Source organism: Notolabrus celidotus, chromosome 20 (assembly GCF_009762535.1).
Source record: "Notolabrus celidotus isolate fNotCel1 chromosome 20, fNotCel1.pri, whole genome shotgun sequence".
NCBI classification, from domain to species: Eukaryota; Metazoa; Chordata; class Actinopteri; order Labriformes; family Labridae; genus Notolabrus; species Notolabrus celidotus.
The window spans coordinates 8918235-8934591 of NC_048291.1; the positions used below are offsets into that span (position 1 = coordinate 8918235).

General features: G+C 38.7%; 1 protein-coding gene across 1 annotated transcript; it reads left to right on the forward strand.

The window, feature by feature from the left end:
- The first annotated feature begins 5674 nt into the window (after window positions 1-5674).
- Window positions 5675-16083, forward strand: LOC117832495 (cytohesin-4-like). The gene is made up of 12 exons (XM_034711653.1): window positions 5675-5695; window positions 6418-6464; window positions 8598-8664; window positions 10080-10198; window positions 11470-11550; window positions 11707-11819; window positions 12049-12197; window positions 12755-12866; window positions 13027-13103; window positions 14453-14524; window positions 14752-14900; window positions 15712-16083. Exons 3-12 carry the CDS (start codon window positions 8650-8652, stop codon window positions 15794-15796), a joined length of 972 nt encoding a protein of 323 aa, XP_034567544.1. The 5' UTR covers window positions 5675-5695; window positions 6418-6464; window positions 8598-8649; the 3' UTR covers window positions 15797-16083.
- The last annotated feature ends 274 nt before the right edge of the window (window positions 16084-16357 follow it).

Sequence of the window (16357 nt, forward strand, 5' to 3'; positions counted from 1 at the left end):
GCATGAGTCATTGTTCAGCTTGCAGTTGCATCTAGTGCATTGTTTGGTGGCACTTTACATTACAGCTTATGTGATTACAAGAAAATAATGGGTGTTGTTGTGATCAGAGGAAAGAACACAGTATGTAGAAGAGAAACACCTGAAAATACCAAAGCAAATCATTTTCCTGAAACACAAATGGAAGTCTGTATCTAATAACTATTGATCAGGGTGGATGTTATACATTCTGTATATCCATATTGTGATACAGAAGGATTTGTCTATACATCAGACCTGACTGCTGTCTCCAGAGCTTGCTTTAATCTCATCAGACTGGCGGATTACAGTCGAGACGATTTTTTAATACTGTTTACAATAATTACAGCTGAAGAGTAAATACTGCACATGTTTGACAGAGCTTGAAAAGTTTGTTATAATTTGAATTGAATGAAGCAAAATGAGTACCTTGAACTTTCTGTAGCCAGCTAAGACCTTTATTAGAGTCTAAAGAACAGGCATCACCAAATGGTTGACCATTCAATGACCTTGTTTATTCTTCCATGTCTTTTCAATAGCTTAATTCACATGGCACAGCTTTTACCGTCTTTACAGTAGACATTTTAGCATTCCGAGAAAGTCCCAACCCAGGTATTTGTTGTAAATTCTCACGTGATGCTGAGACGGTCAAATCTTTTACCGACATAATGGTTGTGAGCAATGCAGAGATATGCACATAGAGGACTGACACAGCGGGAGGAAACAAGTGAGTCAGATAAAAGTTGATGTAGCGTCCTCTAGAATGAGAAAGGTTCACAGTGAAAACAGAGTTTCACATCAAGAATCAGCTGACTCATATCATTCCCAAGGGCAGTTTTATTTTTTATTTTTTTATTTAACCTTTATTTAACCAGATAAGTCCCATTGAGATCAAGACCTCATTTTCAAGGGCGACCTGGCCAAGAGGTCAGCAGCACACGTCAGAATAAATGGCACAACTCTAAAACATGGAACATATATGCAGACAGTATGTAGAAGCAAACAATAATTTAAAAAGTGCAACTTATTTTCAAGTAAAGTGCAGTTTGTGAATATAAAACAGCATTTAAAAACACAGGCACTGTTCTGGGGTCTTTCTTTCATTTAAGATAGACTTAAAGGTGTCCAGAGAGATGAGATCCGACAGATTCAAGCCCTTCTGGAGTTTATTCCAAGCAGTAGGAGCAGCAAAACTGAACGCTCTCTTACCGAACTCTGTGCAAAACAGTACGCCTCTGTTTTGTGACATATCTTGCCTCACCTCTAGTTCAGACACATTTTGGGGATATATATTAACAGCAGTGTTTCTCATTGTAGCACAAAACAGAGCAGCAGCAGACATGTACAAAGATTGATTGTTTATACAGTAACAAAAGTGACATTTTTTTACTCTGCAGAAAAAGTATAGAGACAGACAAACCATTCAAAAACTCACCAGTACAATAAGCTCCTACAGTCTGCATGGGAATACAATCCTCAGTTTGTACAAGTTTTTAGAGCTCCTGAAAGTTTCCTTTTGCAGGTAGAGTATTTAAACTAACCTCCCGTGGTGCTAAATTACAAACTGACAGAATTATAGCAAGGTACAAACAGCTCAGTCAGTGCACAATATATATTTCAGTAATGCATTTGCTTTTCCTTCTTTGCATTAACTCACACAAGTTATTTTTTTCAAACAGAAGTTCCCAAAAAGGCAGCTTTACCAAGAGAGCAGATTTGCAAGTCAGCCTCTAAACAGCCCCGCACAGAGAGAAGAAGTACTGAATGATGGAGTGAGTTGGCATTTTTACTCAACACTAACATTCAACCTCTCAACATGTAATTAAATCCCATTATTTCCCTGAAGGTAATGTGATTTGTTGCACTGCTGGATTATCACACAATTCCTTATGTGACATTATTACCAATAAGCAATTTGGACAGTCATGCATTAATGTGGCTCAATTGCTTTTTGTGATTTATGCCGACACATAAAGGTTGAGAAATAATGGTTTGTTTATATTTTGACTAAATCATGGTTGTGTTACAGTAAAAGGTTTCTATTGTGTAGAATGAGCTGTGCAACGCTGTCTCAGACGCCTGAGAGAAATATTCTTAAACAGAAGCTGTATTTCGCCGTAATGCTCCAAGCTGGGTGAATTCATTTGCAGCAACAATCTAGAAAAGGAGTTGAAGATGCACAAAGTGAAACAAACGTACATTTGACAGCTGTTCGGTAAAGGCAGGCTGGGGGATCTACTGGAGGATTCGGAGGTCAAGTGGCTTCGTGTGAGAGCAGTTTGAGAATCGTTTCTGGGAAAGAGAAGAGCTCTTCAAAACTGTTCTACATCCCACTCAAGCATTTTCACGTCATCTCACTGTGATTACAGAGTTTCACTTGTAAGTCATTCTCAAGTAAAAGCAGCATTTTAATATAAGTTTATGGAATGAGATTAAATAATTACAATAGAGACACTACCAGTCAAAAGTTTGGACACACCTTCTCATTCAATGGGTTTCATTTATTTAATTATTTTCACATTGTAGATTAATACTGAAGACATCAAAACTGTTAAATAATATGGCTTTGCCATAATATTGATTACAACAGTAGTCAAATTGGGCTATCTATTGTGTACTAACCCTACCTCTGGACAACAACTGATGGTCTCAAACACATTAAGAAGGCAAGTCATTCCACAAATGAACTCTTGACAAGGCTCATGTTAATTAGAAACCATTCCAGGAGACCACTTCATGAAGCAGACTGAGAGTTTACCATGAGTGTGCAAAAGGGCTACTTTACAAAATATAAAATATAAAACATATTCTGGTAAATAAATAATTCCTTATATTTCCTTTCATAGTTTTGATGCCTTTGGTATTAATCTGCATTGTATGCGGCAAAGTAATGTTTCCGTTATTAGTGACTGTTTATAGATTTATTTAGCATTAGTATAATTAAGAAATTGTTGTGGTAAAGAATGTAGAAAAGCATAATAGGTTTGGTTGTTAAACATATTATAGTTTATTTTTTGATAAGAAGACACTGTCTCTTTAATATAGGTTTGTGTGTGGCACAGACAGTGGGAGGAGTCAGTTGAAGCTGGTTCGGAGTCACACGTTTTTTTTATCGGGTCTGTCTAGAGTTTTGTTTATTATTTTGGAATCCAGCATCATCTGCAAAATATTTGGATTTGTGACACTGATGGAACATCAGAATAAAGTGGTTTTACTTTTTACAACATTTAACAGCTCATGAGTGGATGATTGCTCTGGATGCAACAGGGAGACATGTGTAAGCCAGGACTCCAGTTAGCGATGCAGTTTTGTAAGCTAAATACAGTGTTTAAAATATACAAAATAAATAATAACCCTTGAATAAGAAGGTGTTTCCAAATTTTGAATTGATAGTAGTTTTGGACTTTTGACAAACATCTTCATTTCCAGTCCTCAAACAATGAAGCTAAGAGGTTTAAATGTTGTATCTCTGTTGTGCTTCTATTGAAAGTTAAAAATGAACACAGAAATAAAAAAATTTTTGAACACTCCAACGCTAGCAGTTAAGTTAGATATTTTCAGTAAAGACATAAAAAGTAAATAAATTATATTTATTCTTGGTTGCTGTCATGCTCATGCCCCCCCCCCTGCTGGCCCCAGCTGGGCCACCCCAGTCAAGAAGGTCTGGACACGCCCCTGGATGTGATGATAGGATTTGAAAATTGTAGTTCTTTAACTGTAGTGGGTAGTATATAAAAACAATAAATAGATAATAGAAAGGAAGGATGGCAGAATACAGTATTAGAAAAGCATCCATTTAAAACAGTGTTAAAAATCAAATTAGGTATTTTTGGGGATAACTTTGAGAACTTCTAGTAAAATTATTTGTGTGGTTTTGACAGCAGAACTCATTTAAAATGCTTTTTTACGTTTTGTTTGTTACAAGCGTTTCAGTTTCATTGACTTGAATCATCTTCTTTAACATTTAGTTTTAAAACAAGAAATCTGTGATTCACTTCTAACTCGATAAAACACCTGCAACAATTTGTGTGCACAAGACTGACACCCTGAGCTATTTTGACTCTGCGTGTAATTTTCCTGGACATCCACAAGTTGAGATGATTTCTCCTTTAATGGCCTCAGACTCAGCCTGCTTCATTACAGGAAGAAGAGGAGCTTCTATTTCAGCCTCCAGTTTATCCTGTTCACTGAGTTCCTCTTTAACATTGGAGGATAAAAAAAAAAGTGAAGCTTGCTGGTCTGTGAGCGAGCGGGGGAGTCAGGGAGGTTGTTAAAACGGTCCACATGTCTGCTCTCTGTCTCATCAAATACCTGCTCCCACAGCTCCACCTAAAGCCCCACCAGGAGAGAGCAGGAGGGGGGGAACCATAAAGACTTACAGGCGTGAGCTGCGGAATGCTTCTCAGGTACAGAGTGTTTCTTCCTCAAGGTCTCATATAAAAAAGTCTACCCATTATCTCCTTCAGGCACACACCCCCAGCAAGCAGACCCTTTGACAACACACAAAGACTCACACAAGCTGACTTCAGACATGCACTCTGAACAAATTCTGCAGCTCTGCTCTCTGAAACTTTCCTGAGTCAACTACACATGTCCCTTCACACTAATCCTGTCAGACATGAGGGTGGTCTCCAGAGGCTGAACATGACGTCACATAGATGCTGTGGTAGACACAGTGTACTGCTTTCCTATCTAATCCAGAAAGAAACAGCTGATCCTTTTAATTTACACTTCCATATGTTTTGATTCACTTCCTCTCTTATTCTCCCTGTTTGTATATTCATCACTGTGCTATTGTCAATGATTGAGATAAAGTTGATTTAAAATGAGCTTGCAGAAAAGCCACAGTTGTACACTGTGACAGAATTTAAATCAGCTCTACAAGTTACTGAACGCATCCACAGTATCAGAAAATTAGTGGAAAGAAAAGAACACACTGCAGAGCCAGTGGAGGAGCCAGAAATCTGATTGGCCACCCAGAAATTCTTAACCATGATTGGCAATTTGCCTTGTCAGAGGCATTACTTAATTTGAAATCAGCTACTTGGGTTGTGTTTCGACTAGCTGCAGGTACTATAGCTTCTTTGCTTTTTAATGTTCCTTTTAATGATGCTTTAAATGGTAACTTTGGATAATCATCTTCATTTTGAGTCTTGAGTACAGCAGATTTAAATGTTGCCACTCTGTTGGTTTACCTTTAACGTTAGAAATCTTCAACTATATCACATTTAAAAATATATATTTTGTACAAGACGTTTAAGTAAATGTGATTTTTGGAGGTAAGTTTCCTTGGTTTGGGGTAAGCCCCTAATGTTTGCCACGCCTGGCCACCCCTACATCAGTCAGTGCCCCCGTTTGGCCACCCCAGTCAAAACAGTCTGACTCCGCCCCTGTGCAGAATAGAGGGGAGTCGTCAGTCTCACCACAAGTTGAGGATTTTTCATCCTCTGGGTTCCCACCAGTCAGTATGTTTCTATGCATAGTTATGTGGAGCTACAGTTATTACAGTTATTGACTACTGTTATCCCAGTTTGCAAGCACTGGGCGAGAACCTATTTATTGACAAAAGCATGTCCACCTCCACTACAGTAGATGGCGATACGCCCCCTTTCAGCTACTTACTATAGGACCTTCTTCTGGTTGACCTAATACATCACATGCCAAAACAATCGACACACAAGTAAGCAAAGAGGCTAACTGGTTGTTTGTCCAACTGTACATACATGCACAACTTTACAGTGCTATACTCTGCACGTACGATACAATAGCTTCATCTTGTTTACTTTCCTTCTTCTTCTTCTTCTTTTTTGAAAGTAGCTACAGTAGTCTCACAAAGACAAACACAGACTCACACAGGCTCACAATTATGCACTAAGACTAACAAACAGTGTACTAGGGATAAATTGGCTGAGTCATGTAGCATTGACTCTGTGTACTTGTGTGTGTGTGTGTGTGTGTGTGTGTGTGTGTGTGTGTGTGTGTGTGTGTGTGTGTGTGCGTGCGTAGGTGCGTGCGTGTGTGTGTGTTCATGTGATTCCATCAAGATTAAATACCCATTATTAAAACAAATAAAGAAACTTTAAACAAACACTCACCAGGTAACAGACGTGGTAAAGACGTTTCCACTGCAGTGTATTGACGTCTCCTCTTGGAAAGGTAGACATTGCTCAAGTCTGCGAGTTCCCTCTTTGCATTTCTTAAAAAAGAAAAGATTAAAAAAACACATTTGAAGTGACATTTACATGAATTTTCTTTTCTTTTTTGGTATTTTTAAAATGACTAGAAATAGAGGTCCACATTTGGTCAGTTTGGAGTGATGGTCCCCTATTGGTGAGGTAGATGAGTATGTGTGTGTTTGTGTGTCCTGAGCTGAAATCACTAATATCCCTCTCTCTCCATCAGCCGAATCTCGTCACAGAGATCCTCAGTCCTGACCTGAAGGAGCACAGGTGAGTGTGAGCAGCTCACCTCTGAGTCACTGAGGCCCTTTTTTATTTCACAGACACAGTGATTCATTCTAACTCCCACACCAGACCTCATGCTCAGTTTGTTCAGTTTGTTCAGTTTGCTGAGTTTGACAGAGTCATCGAGCGGCTGTATTGACAATTTTATTTCTGAGTCAAACGTCAATATAGTTGTATTACCTGAGTCCTCTGCAATGAAAACTCTTTAAACCTGAAACTCAAACCGTTAACCTCAGCCTTTAATTATTTCCTGACCGCTTTTCATAAAGAAAAAAAAATCATTATAGCATTTGATATCCTCAAGGCTCAGTCAGAAAGGTCAAGTACACAACAGAGCTGCCATTTATTTCCTCCATTTCAGCTGATCAGAAAAAACACAGTTATTGAATTCTGCAGGGATTAAATGTTCAGAGGACATATTGATCATGAGTGCGTCTCTCTGACAAAATTAATTTTGGTCTTTGTGTTATTTTTGTTGACTTTGTCCTCATTGTTTTCAGAAGGTGATAATGATATGTTAGTGGTCTGTACTTTTTTTCTTTCTTTTGTTAGAACAGCCTTCCTGCTACGACAACCACAGTTTCTGAGTACCACACACCACATCTCAAAACCTCTAACACCTAACACATTAGAAAATACTCTGAAGTATTAAACGTTTGTAAAGGGTCTATAATTAAGAGCTGGTCCAAGCTTGAGCTAGCCTAAATTATAAGCTTTATCAGGAAAGAAAGTTTACTCTTAAAAGTAGAGAGGGTGTCTGCCTCCCAGACACTGATCGGTAGATGAGCCCAAAAGAGAGGGTAGAGTAGGTGATAATCGAAAGCTTTACCTCCCATACTACTTTTAGAGACTTCAGGTCCCATCACAGTAAAATAATGTACTGTATACAATGTTAGAATGTCATTTGGCAGACGCTTTTATCCAAAGTGACGTACATACGAGAACAAGAACAACACAAGCAAAGATCTAGACAAGAGGAAACAAGATCAGTAAGAGTAACAAAGTGCTTCAAGTCCATTTGGGTGCAGGTACTGCCAAGCAGTGTAAAGGCAATGCACAAAAGTAGAGAAGGAACATCTACAATGAAGCAACCAAACAGTTTAAGACCTTCCATTATCATCACCAAAAATTAGCTTGTCATCACCACAATAATGACCAAAGTATCAAGTGCTGGGTCAGAGCTGAACACAGATTCCCAGAGTAGAGCAGGACAGTGCGAGTCAACTGTAGCTGGAAGACATGATCTGCCACTGGGGATAACAGTGGAGAACAGTCTAGCTAAGTGCATAGTGCTTCCTAAAGAGCTGGGTCTTTAGTTGTCTTTTGAAAGTAGAGAGGGACTCTGCAGATCGAATGGAGTTGGACAATTCATTCCACCATTTAGCAGAAGAGAAGAGTCAGGCTAGTGATTTTGAGGCCTTATGTGCTGGAAGCACAAGGCGCTTTTCAGAGGCTGAGCGTAGCGGGCGAGAAGGGCAGTAGACCTGGATGAGGGGTTCCAGGTAAAGTGGAGCGGTTTCGGTTACTGGTTTGTAAATGATGATTAGAGTTTTGTATCTGATGCGAGCTGCAACTGGAAGCCAGTGTAGCAAAATGAGCAGGGGAGTGGCATGAGCTGTCTTAGGCTTGTTGAAGACCAGACGTGCTGCTGCATTCTGGATCATTTGCAGAGGTTAAACTGTGCATGCAGGGAGGCCTGCCAGTAGCGAGTTGTATGTGTGAGTTTTATGTGGGTTTTTTTTATTGCACACATGCTTACAAAGCCTTGAATTTAAACCCGGAATGTTGTTTTTAAACCAAAAATCTGTTAACATTACTTTTCATTTTGTGACTTGTAACGGTTTCAAGGTCTAAGTCACTTCATTTTGCACATCATGCATTAAAAATGGATTCCATTCAAGCTTCATGCCCAACATTTTAAAACCAATTAAACCACAGTGTCAGTGAAAAACAGCCTGTATGGTCCGACTAAAGAAAATATGAAGCAGGGTATAAAGATATGACATACGACAATGCAAGATACAGAGCTAAAGAACACAGTGTTCAAGTATGAAATTGCTTTTAACCTCGAAGAACTTGAATTTAATGAAGATTTTTGCCTCTTGTGTTTCCTTGCAGTAAAAATGTTGTAAGGAACAGGAAGTTCTTACGAGGGAAAAAAAAGTTCAATATGGACCCAAACAAGGTGAGTTCTCCTTTTTTCCCTCTTTTTTGTATTTATACGCAAGAAAGGTATTATCAGTGCTGCCTTACTTCAACAACAGAGGGGCAATTTTCGTTCACATGAAGATCATTCCCTGGATCCTTCACAATCATAGCATATTATTGCACACAATGTATCTGCCTGACCTCACATAGGGGAAAATGAAGGCCATGCTGGGTAGTTTGCAACAAAGGCGCCTGGACAGCTTTTGTTAGGTGGGAGGACGGCTCTCCGCTTCAGCTGCGGGTTTGGTTTCAAGTGCTATTTGAGACTTGACAAACTCCTGTGGTAACTCTATTCACATCAACCATCAAGGCAAATAACTTTTATTCTTGTCGAGACAACCGTTAAAAGGAACATGTGTTAATGTGTTATTGTGCTAACTTAGACAGCCCTAATTGAGAGCAATATAATCACACCTTCACGTGTTATTGAGGAATGATGCTGGAATAATTCCGTTTGATCTGATACACTCATGTGGTCACCTTTTACTAAGAGTAAACGCTATTTCCATGCATGCATTTGTGAGTGTGTGACATCCATGGTTCTTTTAGATTAGTGTGTTATAGAGTTTAACATTCCTCTGAGTCACAGCGAGGTGCAGGGGGTGAAGTTCTCTCCAAATTCGGCTCCTCTGAAACATCCAAAGGGTCAGGAGACAAACATAGCACTCCTCACTGAGCGGATGTGGAGTAAAATGCTGTAGAATTGTGTGTGTGAAGAGTACATGCTGTGTATGTATGTGCATGTTTGAAGTGCACAAGTGCGAAGTGTGCGGATGCAGATGTCTGGGTAGCGAGAAAAACCTCTTCCTGTTCCCTGAAGTGAAGCATCTCTTCACCACAGCGGGCTTCGTCTTCTCGCCTTCATCTCCGCGGCCTCATTTCAGAACTGTGCTCGCTCTGTTCAGACTCGAGGACAAACACAAGGGGAGAAGGAGAAGTTTGAGACTTGCGGAGGTTAAGAGTGTGTTAAAGAGAGGTTGATTAGAAGGACTCCTCGGTGCACAAGGTTGTATTTGGCAGATTTGTCAGTGAGCTCCTCTGAGAATCACACACAGCAGCATGAAATATTCATTCAACCCTTCGGAAACCTGCTGCTCTCATGATTAATGACAGCAGGGATTTAAAGAAGGGGAGGAAAAATTACAAAAGTCAGATGACTCAATTATCAACCCACAAAGTTAGCAGAATTACTAACATCTCAGTTTTCCTCGAAACAGGACTGAAACACAAATGAAAGTTTTTGATTTATGACTGAAAGTTGGACAAAAAGGAACTGTTTTCACACCTTTCAACTTCTCTAAACCACACTAAATAAGTGTTTCATGCTCATGGCTACAAATAGGTTTTGTACCATTCTGACCTTGTTAAACCCCTCCATGTTTCATGTTTCAGGGGGTTCAGTTCCTGGTAGAGCACGGTCTACTGGAGTGGCAAGCGGAGTCTGTGGCTGAGTTCCTTTATAAAGAGGAAGGACTGAACAAAACTGCCATTGGGAACCTCCTGGGAGAAAGGTACACAGCACACACACACACACACACACACACACACACACACACACACACACACACACACACACACACACACACACACACACACACACACACACACACACACACACACACACTAATTCTAACATAAAAAATCAGTCCTTTTACTTTTAGCTCCTATGAGTAACTTTCAGTGTGTATTGATTTTGGCACCCCCGGTAGACACAAACATACATGTTCTACCTTTGCAGATCTTATCTTGCTCGTGTGTAAGTGATGTTTGCTGATAAAATATCTCTCTGTTTTTTGACAGTCTAACATATAACTCACAAATCGGTCAAGGCAGATGGCCATCTTACATGAGCCTGGTTCTGCTCGAGGTTTCTGCCTGTTAAAGGGAAGTTTGTTTGTTCGCTTAATCACAACAAACGTTATCTCAAGAAGCTTTTACAAACAAAGCACGTCTACACAGTACTCTATGTTAAGTTATCAACAAAGACCCAACATCAAGACAGGGTAAGAGTCAATCTTATCTCATCTTAATCCACCATGAGCAGAGCACTTTGCAGCATTTAGCTAATTGCAGTGGCAAGGACAAGCTTCCTTTATCAGGCAGAAACCTCGAGCAGAACCAGACTCATGTTAGACGGCCATCTGCCTCGATCAAGTTGGAGTTGGAAACAGGGGTAGAGGGAGATGAAGGGAGAGAGAGGGATGACAGTGGTGAGGCGGATAGTTGTAGTTGTAGCCGATGGCAGGTCCGTAGCAGCTGGAGTGTTGCACGTCCACAGCAGCATGCCATCTACCGCAGTAGAGAGGGTGTCTGCCTTCCTGATAATAGAAGGCTCGACCTCCCATACTATTTTTAGAGACTTTAGGTATGACGAGCAGGCCTGCATGTTGGGAGCGTAGTGTTCTAGAGGGGTGATAAGGCACTATGAGCTGTTTGAGATACTAAGGTGCCTGACCATTAAGAGCTGATGTGATATCAGACTGTCACTATCTTGAGTCTTTTTCGCTAACAATGGTTTGAAAAGAGGGCACTGGTGACAGTTTATCAGATTGTGACTCTTATAAAAGGAGAGCTGTTCAGTTGGCGAGTAAATCTGGATGTCACACTCAGGAACAGAGCTAAACTAGTACAGTATACAACAAAACCAGTTATACCAACTTCCTGTAGTTTTGGGAATATTAAAAAACACACATACGGCTGCTAACAGATTAGAAGATGGATTATTTCTTTTATAATGAAGCTCACATTCTTAGTTTTAATGTTGGTATGTTTATTCACACAGGGAGGAGCTGCACTTGGAGATCCTGAAAGCATTTGTGGATCTGCATGAGTTCTCAGATCTGAACCTGGTGCAGGCGCTCAGGTGTGTGTCACTGAATCACCCTGAGAGGAAAATCAGGAGGAATCTTTGCAGCAGTTTTGATCTTAAAAGTGTTTTTCTGAGGGTGTACGCATCTTTCCCTTATCGTGTCTAACATTCTGTGTTTGTTTTACCCTCTCTGTGTCTGTCGTCTTGCAGGCAGTTTCTGTGGAGCTTCCGCCTGCCGGGAGAAGCTCAGAAGATTGACAGGATGATGGAGGCGTTTGCAGCTCGTTACTGTGCCTGTAACCCAGGTGTCTTCAAATCTACAGGTAGAGTACAGAGTCTGACTCAGCCTGAGACAATCACATTAAAAAGACAACCCCACAAAATCATGTAACCCCCCTACCGTGATCACAGTAAACACATTGTTCAGTCTGAGTGTTTTTCTGCAGCAGCTATTATTTTGAACAGAACCAATTTATTCAGCTGCAGCAGTGATAACAATGCACACTGAGTTTTTACACCCTGTGCTTGTGTGTGTTTGTGTGTGTGTAACAGACACTTGCTACATCCTGTCATTCTCCATCATCATGCTCAACACGAGCCTCCATAACCCAAATGTGAAGGAGAAGCCGAGCCTGCAGAGATTTGTCTCCATGAACCGAGCAATCAACAGTGGGGAGGACTTGCCCATCGAGCTGCTCACGGTCTGATTATAACACACACACAGTCATGACAACACACACTCTGAGTACAGTCACTATGTTAACATGAGCTTTAAATAATCATCAGTCCTTGAGAGCTTTATGGAAAAGGTTTACTTCAGATTATTAACAAACAAAGATGGCTGGGACTGATGTGACTGCTAGAGACTTTTTAAAGGAAACTATACACGTCTTTTTATAGATACTGTCAGCTAACAATGATCAAAAGTCACAACGTTTTAACTTTCTGGGGTTCTGAGAGAATATAGTAGCTTTGTTACGTTACCCAAGAGCAAACGCAGACACAGAAAGGTACTTTGACTAATTAAATGTATCCTCAGATTTGAGGATTACATTAGGTCCAATCTTTGCATTTCTATTTCTTACCCTGAAACAAATCTTCCATTTGGTTCTTTACCACATTTGGGGCTTTTTCTTTTTATATCTTTTTAAGATGAACACTTAAATTCTTCTTCCTCCACTTTCTACAGTTTCAAAAAAAGCAAATTCTGAAACATGATGCTGAACATTTGTTCTCCTCTGATTAAAACGTTTTACAGAAACTTTATGCTAGCATCCGCAGCGAGCCGTTCAAAATCCCTGAGGATGATGGGAATGACCTCACGCTTACGTTTTTCAACCCGGACAGAGAAGGATGGCTGCTGAAGAACGGTGAGATGAAGAGAATACACACACACACACACACACACACACACACACACACACACACACACACACACACACACACACACACACACACACACACAGCAGAGTTTTCTGAGTTTACACTTTTTGAGTCTGTCTCTCATTGTATTCATTTTTTGTGCCAAAGGAGGCCGAGTTAAAACCTGGAAGAGAAGATGGTTCATTCTAACTGACAGCTGTCTGTACTACTTTAAATACACCACAGTGAGTGTCTCTGTTGATATGAAAAGAAAAATGTGTATCGTTAAATATGCAAATGACAAACATCTCTATGGGGCACCATTTTTTTAAGTTGTGCACACTGAAAATGATGACAAGATCCCTCCCCATTAAGCTCCATATGTCTTAAAAACATAGTGTTACTTTTTTAAAAGTCACTTTTAAATCACATTTAGAGCAATATTTGTGATCTTTTTCACTTTATTTTTGTTGTGACAAATATATTTAAGTTAAAATCACTGTTAAATGTTAAATGTTAAATCTAAGTTTAAAATGTTAAATCTAAATGCTAGATATAAATCTAAATGTTTAATCAAGGTGTAAAATGTTAAATCTAAGTGTTAAATGTTAAATATAAATCTAAATGTTTAATCAAGGTGTAAAATGTTAAATCTAAGTGTTAAATGTTAAATCTAAATATTAAATATTAAATCTAAGTTTAAAATGTTAAATCTAAATGTTAAATATAAATGCTAAATATAACTCTAAATGTAAAATATAAATATAAATGTTTAATCAAATTGCTAAATTAAGTGTTAAATGTTAAATCTAAGTGTTAAATGTTAAATGTAAATATGAAATGTTAGATCTAAGTTTAAAATGTTAAATCTAAATGCTAGATATAACTCTAAATGTTTAATCAAAGTGTAAAATTTTAAATTTAAGTGTTAAATGTTAAATCTAAGTGTTAAATGTTAAATCTAAGTTTAAAATTTTAAATCTAAATGTTAAATCTAAATGCTAAATATAAATCAAAATGTTTAATCAAAGTGTAACATGTTAAATCTAAGTGCTAAATGTTAAATATAAATATAAAATGTTAAATCTAAATGTTAAATCTAAATGCTAACTATTAATATAAATATAAATGCTAAATATAACTGTTTAATCTAATTGTTAAGTGTTGAATCTAAATGTTGAATGTAAATGTTAAATGTTGCTCTGCGATCCTAAATATTTAGCTGATATGCAAAATTCACACTACCATCTGGGGAAAGTTCCAAAATAAAAGCTTCATAAAGCGATACAGACTTAGCAATTATAACTAAGTATTTCTGTATCAGATTCATATTTAACATTCATATTTAACATTTAACATTCATAACTGTATTTTAACTTAAATATATTTGTCACAACAAAATTAAATGTGAAAAAGATCACAAATATTGATCAAAATGTAATAAAAAAAGTGACTTTAAAAAATTCACACAACATTTTTAAGACACTTAAGAGCTAAATGTGGGAAAATATTGCTGTTCTTTTCAGTGTGCACACTTTGACAAACCGCGCCCCATACATCTCTGTGAAGGTTAAACTCTCTCCCTCTCCTGCAGGATAAAGACCCAATTGGGATCATCCCTCTGGAGAACCTGAGTGTGAGGAAGCTACAGGACACCAGCAAACCGGTACATGTTTATTTTGTGTGTTAATTTAACAGCTTGATAGTTTCATAGTGCATAAAAGCAGTTCCAGATCCATGTTTCTGCTTCCACATGAATCATGTGGGGGAGTTGCTGATTGAGTTCTAACAGAAGAGGTCAAACTGTGCGTCACAAGGCTAACAGAGAGCTAACAGAATAAACAGAGAACAGAGTAACAGTGTTTGTGTGTGCATATGTGTGTGTTTGAACAGTACTGTCTGGAGTTATATAACCCTAAAGGACTGAAGATTAAAGCCTGTAAGACAGAGAACAAAGGCAGAGTGGTTCAGGGGAAACATCAGTCCTACATGCTGAGTGCAGGCAGTGAAGACGAACGAGACGACTGGATCGACGCCATCAGGTGAGAGAGAGACATTAAACATTTAACAGACACAATAATCAATAACCAGAAATATTCATGAAATATAGATTCAATTAATCAGCCGTGGCAGCCCCATCAGGTATTGACCATTAACTGTATAAAAGGTGGATGACATGACAGCTCCCCAAAAGTGAAGTCACAACTTTTAGAACTACCCCAACCGACTGGCTGCAGAATGCATTCTAAGTCCCCCCTCCTCCATGTTAACCGATGGAACATGAGTCAAACTATAAAATCAAAACACAGGTTAAATAAAATTTTCTCCAACATTGTTTCTTACTTTAAAGTTTGTCATTATCATGCTAATTTAAGTGTTCATTTTTCTTAGAAGTACGGTTTAAATTAGTTTCTTGATGTTTTGTTTGATGACAGCTCTGTCGACAAATGAGGCTCTTGCAGTGCTGTATGCACCAGATTAAGAGAGTTAGGGAGGAACAGTGACGTCATTGGCTGGTTAATGTTCAATTTGGTAAGGGGAGGGGCTAAATGTAAATTCGGCTAGATTGCTTCTGCACATGCCTTGGCTCTAAAATAAACCACCAGCACAATGTGTCAGCCCCCATTGTTACAATATTTTGGCTTCATTTTTTACAATAAGAGGAGATGGTCATGTGTCGTCCATGTTTATATACAGTTTAAGGTGGTAGTGATGAGTGCAGTGCAATTAACCAGCCACCAGAGATAAAACAAAGTTATATCAACTACTATTACTATTATTCAAATGACTGACGAACCCTTATCGTCTCTGTTATTCCTGATTAGCTAATTTTCCCTGAACCTTGTCTTGCAGGTCGAGTATGGCTAAGGACCCTTTTTACGACTTGGTGTCTGCACGCAAGAGGAAGCTCATAAACACCTCGCCATCAAAGGACTGAAACACAAACTACCACTGACAATGGAGCCTGAGGGGTCTGTGCAACATTAATCCTGTGGATTAATTAGATTATTAGCTTTTTTGTTAATAGAGATTATGGTAAAGGTCTTTAGAGCAGCTCCTCAGGAAAGACACAAATCCAAGATAAATATCAAAAATGAACACAAAAGGATAAATTATATGACATTCATACACTTAGACACACAAATAAGGCACAAAGGTCCCAGTGCTCATTCATTAATGCTTGAGATTATTCAGGTACAAAAAAACAGAATTTACTCACACACTTTTCTCGGTGGTGTTCAAAGAAGCAAACTACTTTCACACTTGTTGAAGCGTAAAAATAAAAAAGAGAACTTGTTCAAGCTTCAGTGGACTTTCGTAGACAATTGACAAACTGTATGCAATACTGCACTGACACACAAACAAACACACACACACACACACACACACACACACACAAACACCTGCTGTAGGGCTGGAAAGAGTTAAATTTCCAGGTCTAGGCCTGCTTCAACATGATTTCTATCAAATGTTTTTTATGTTTCCTTTTTAAAATGCT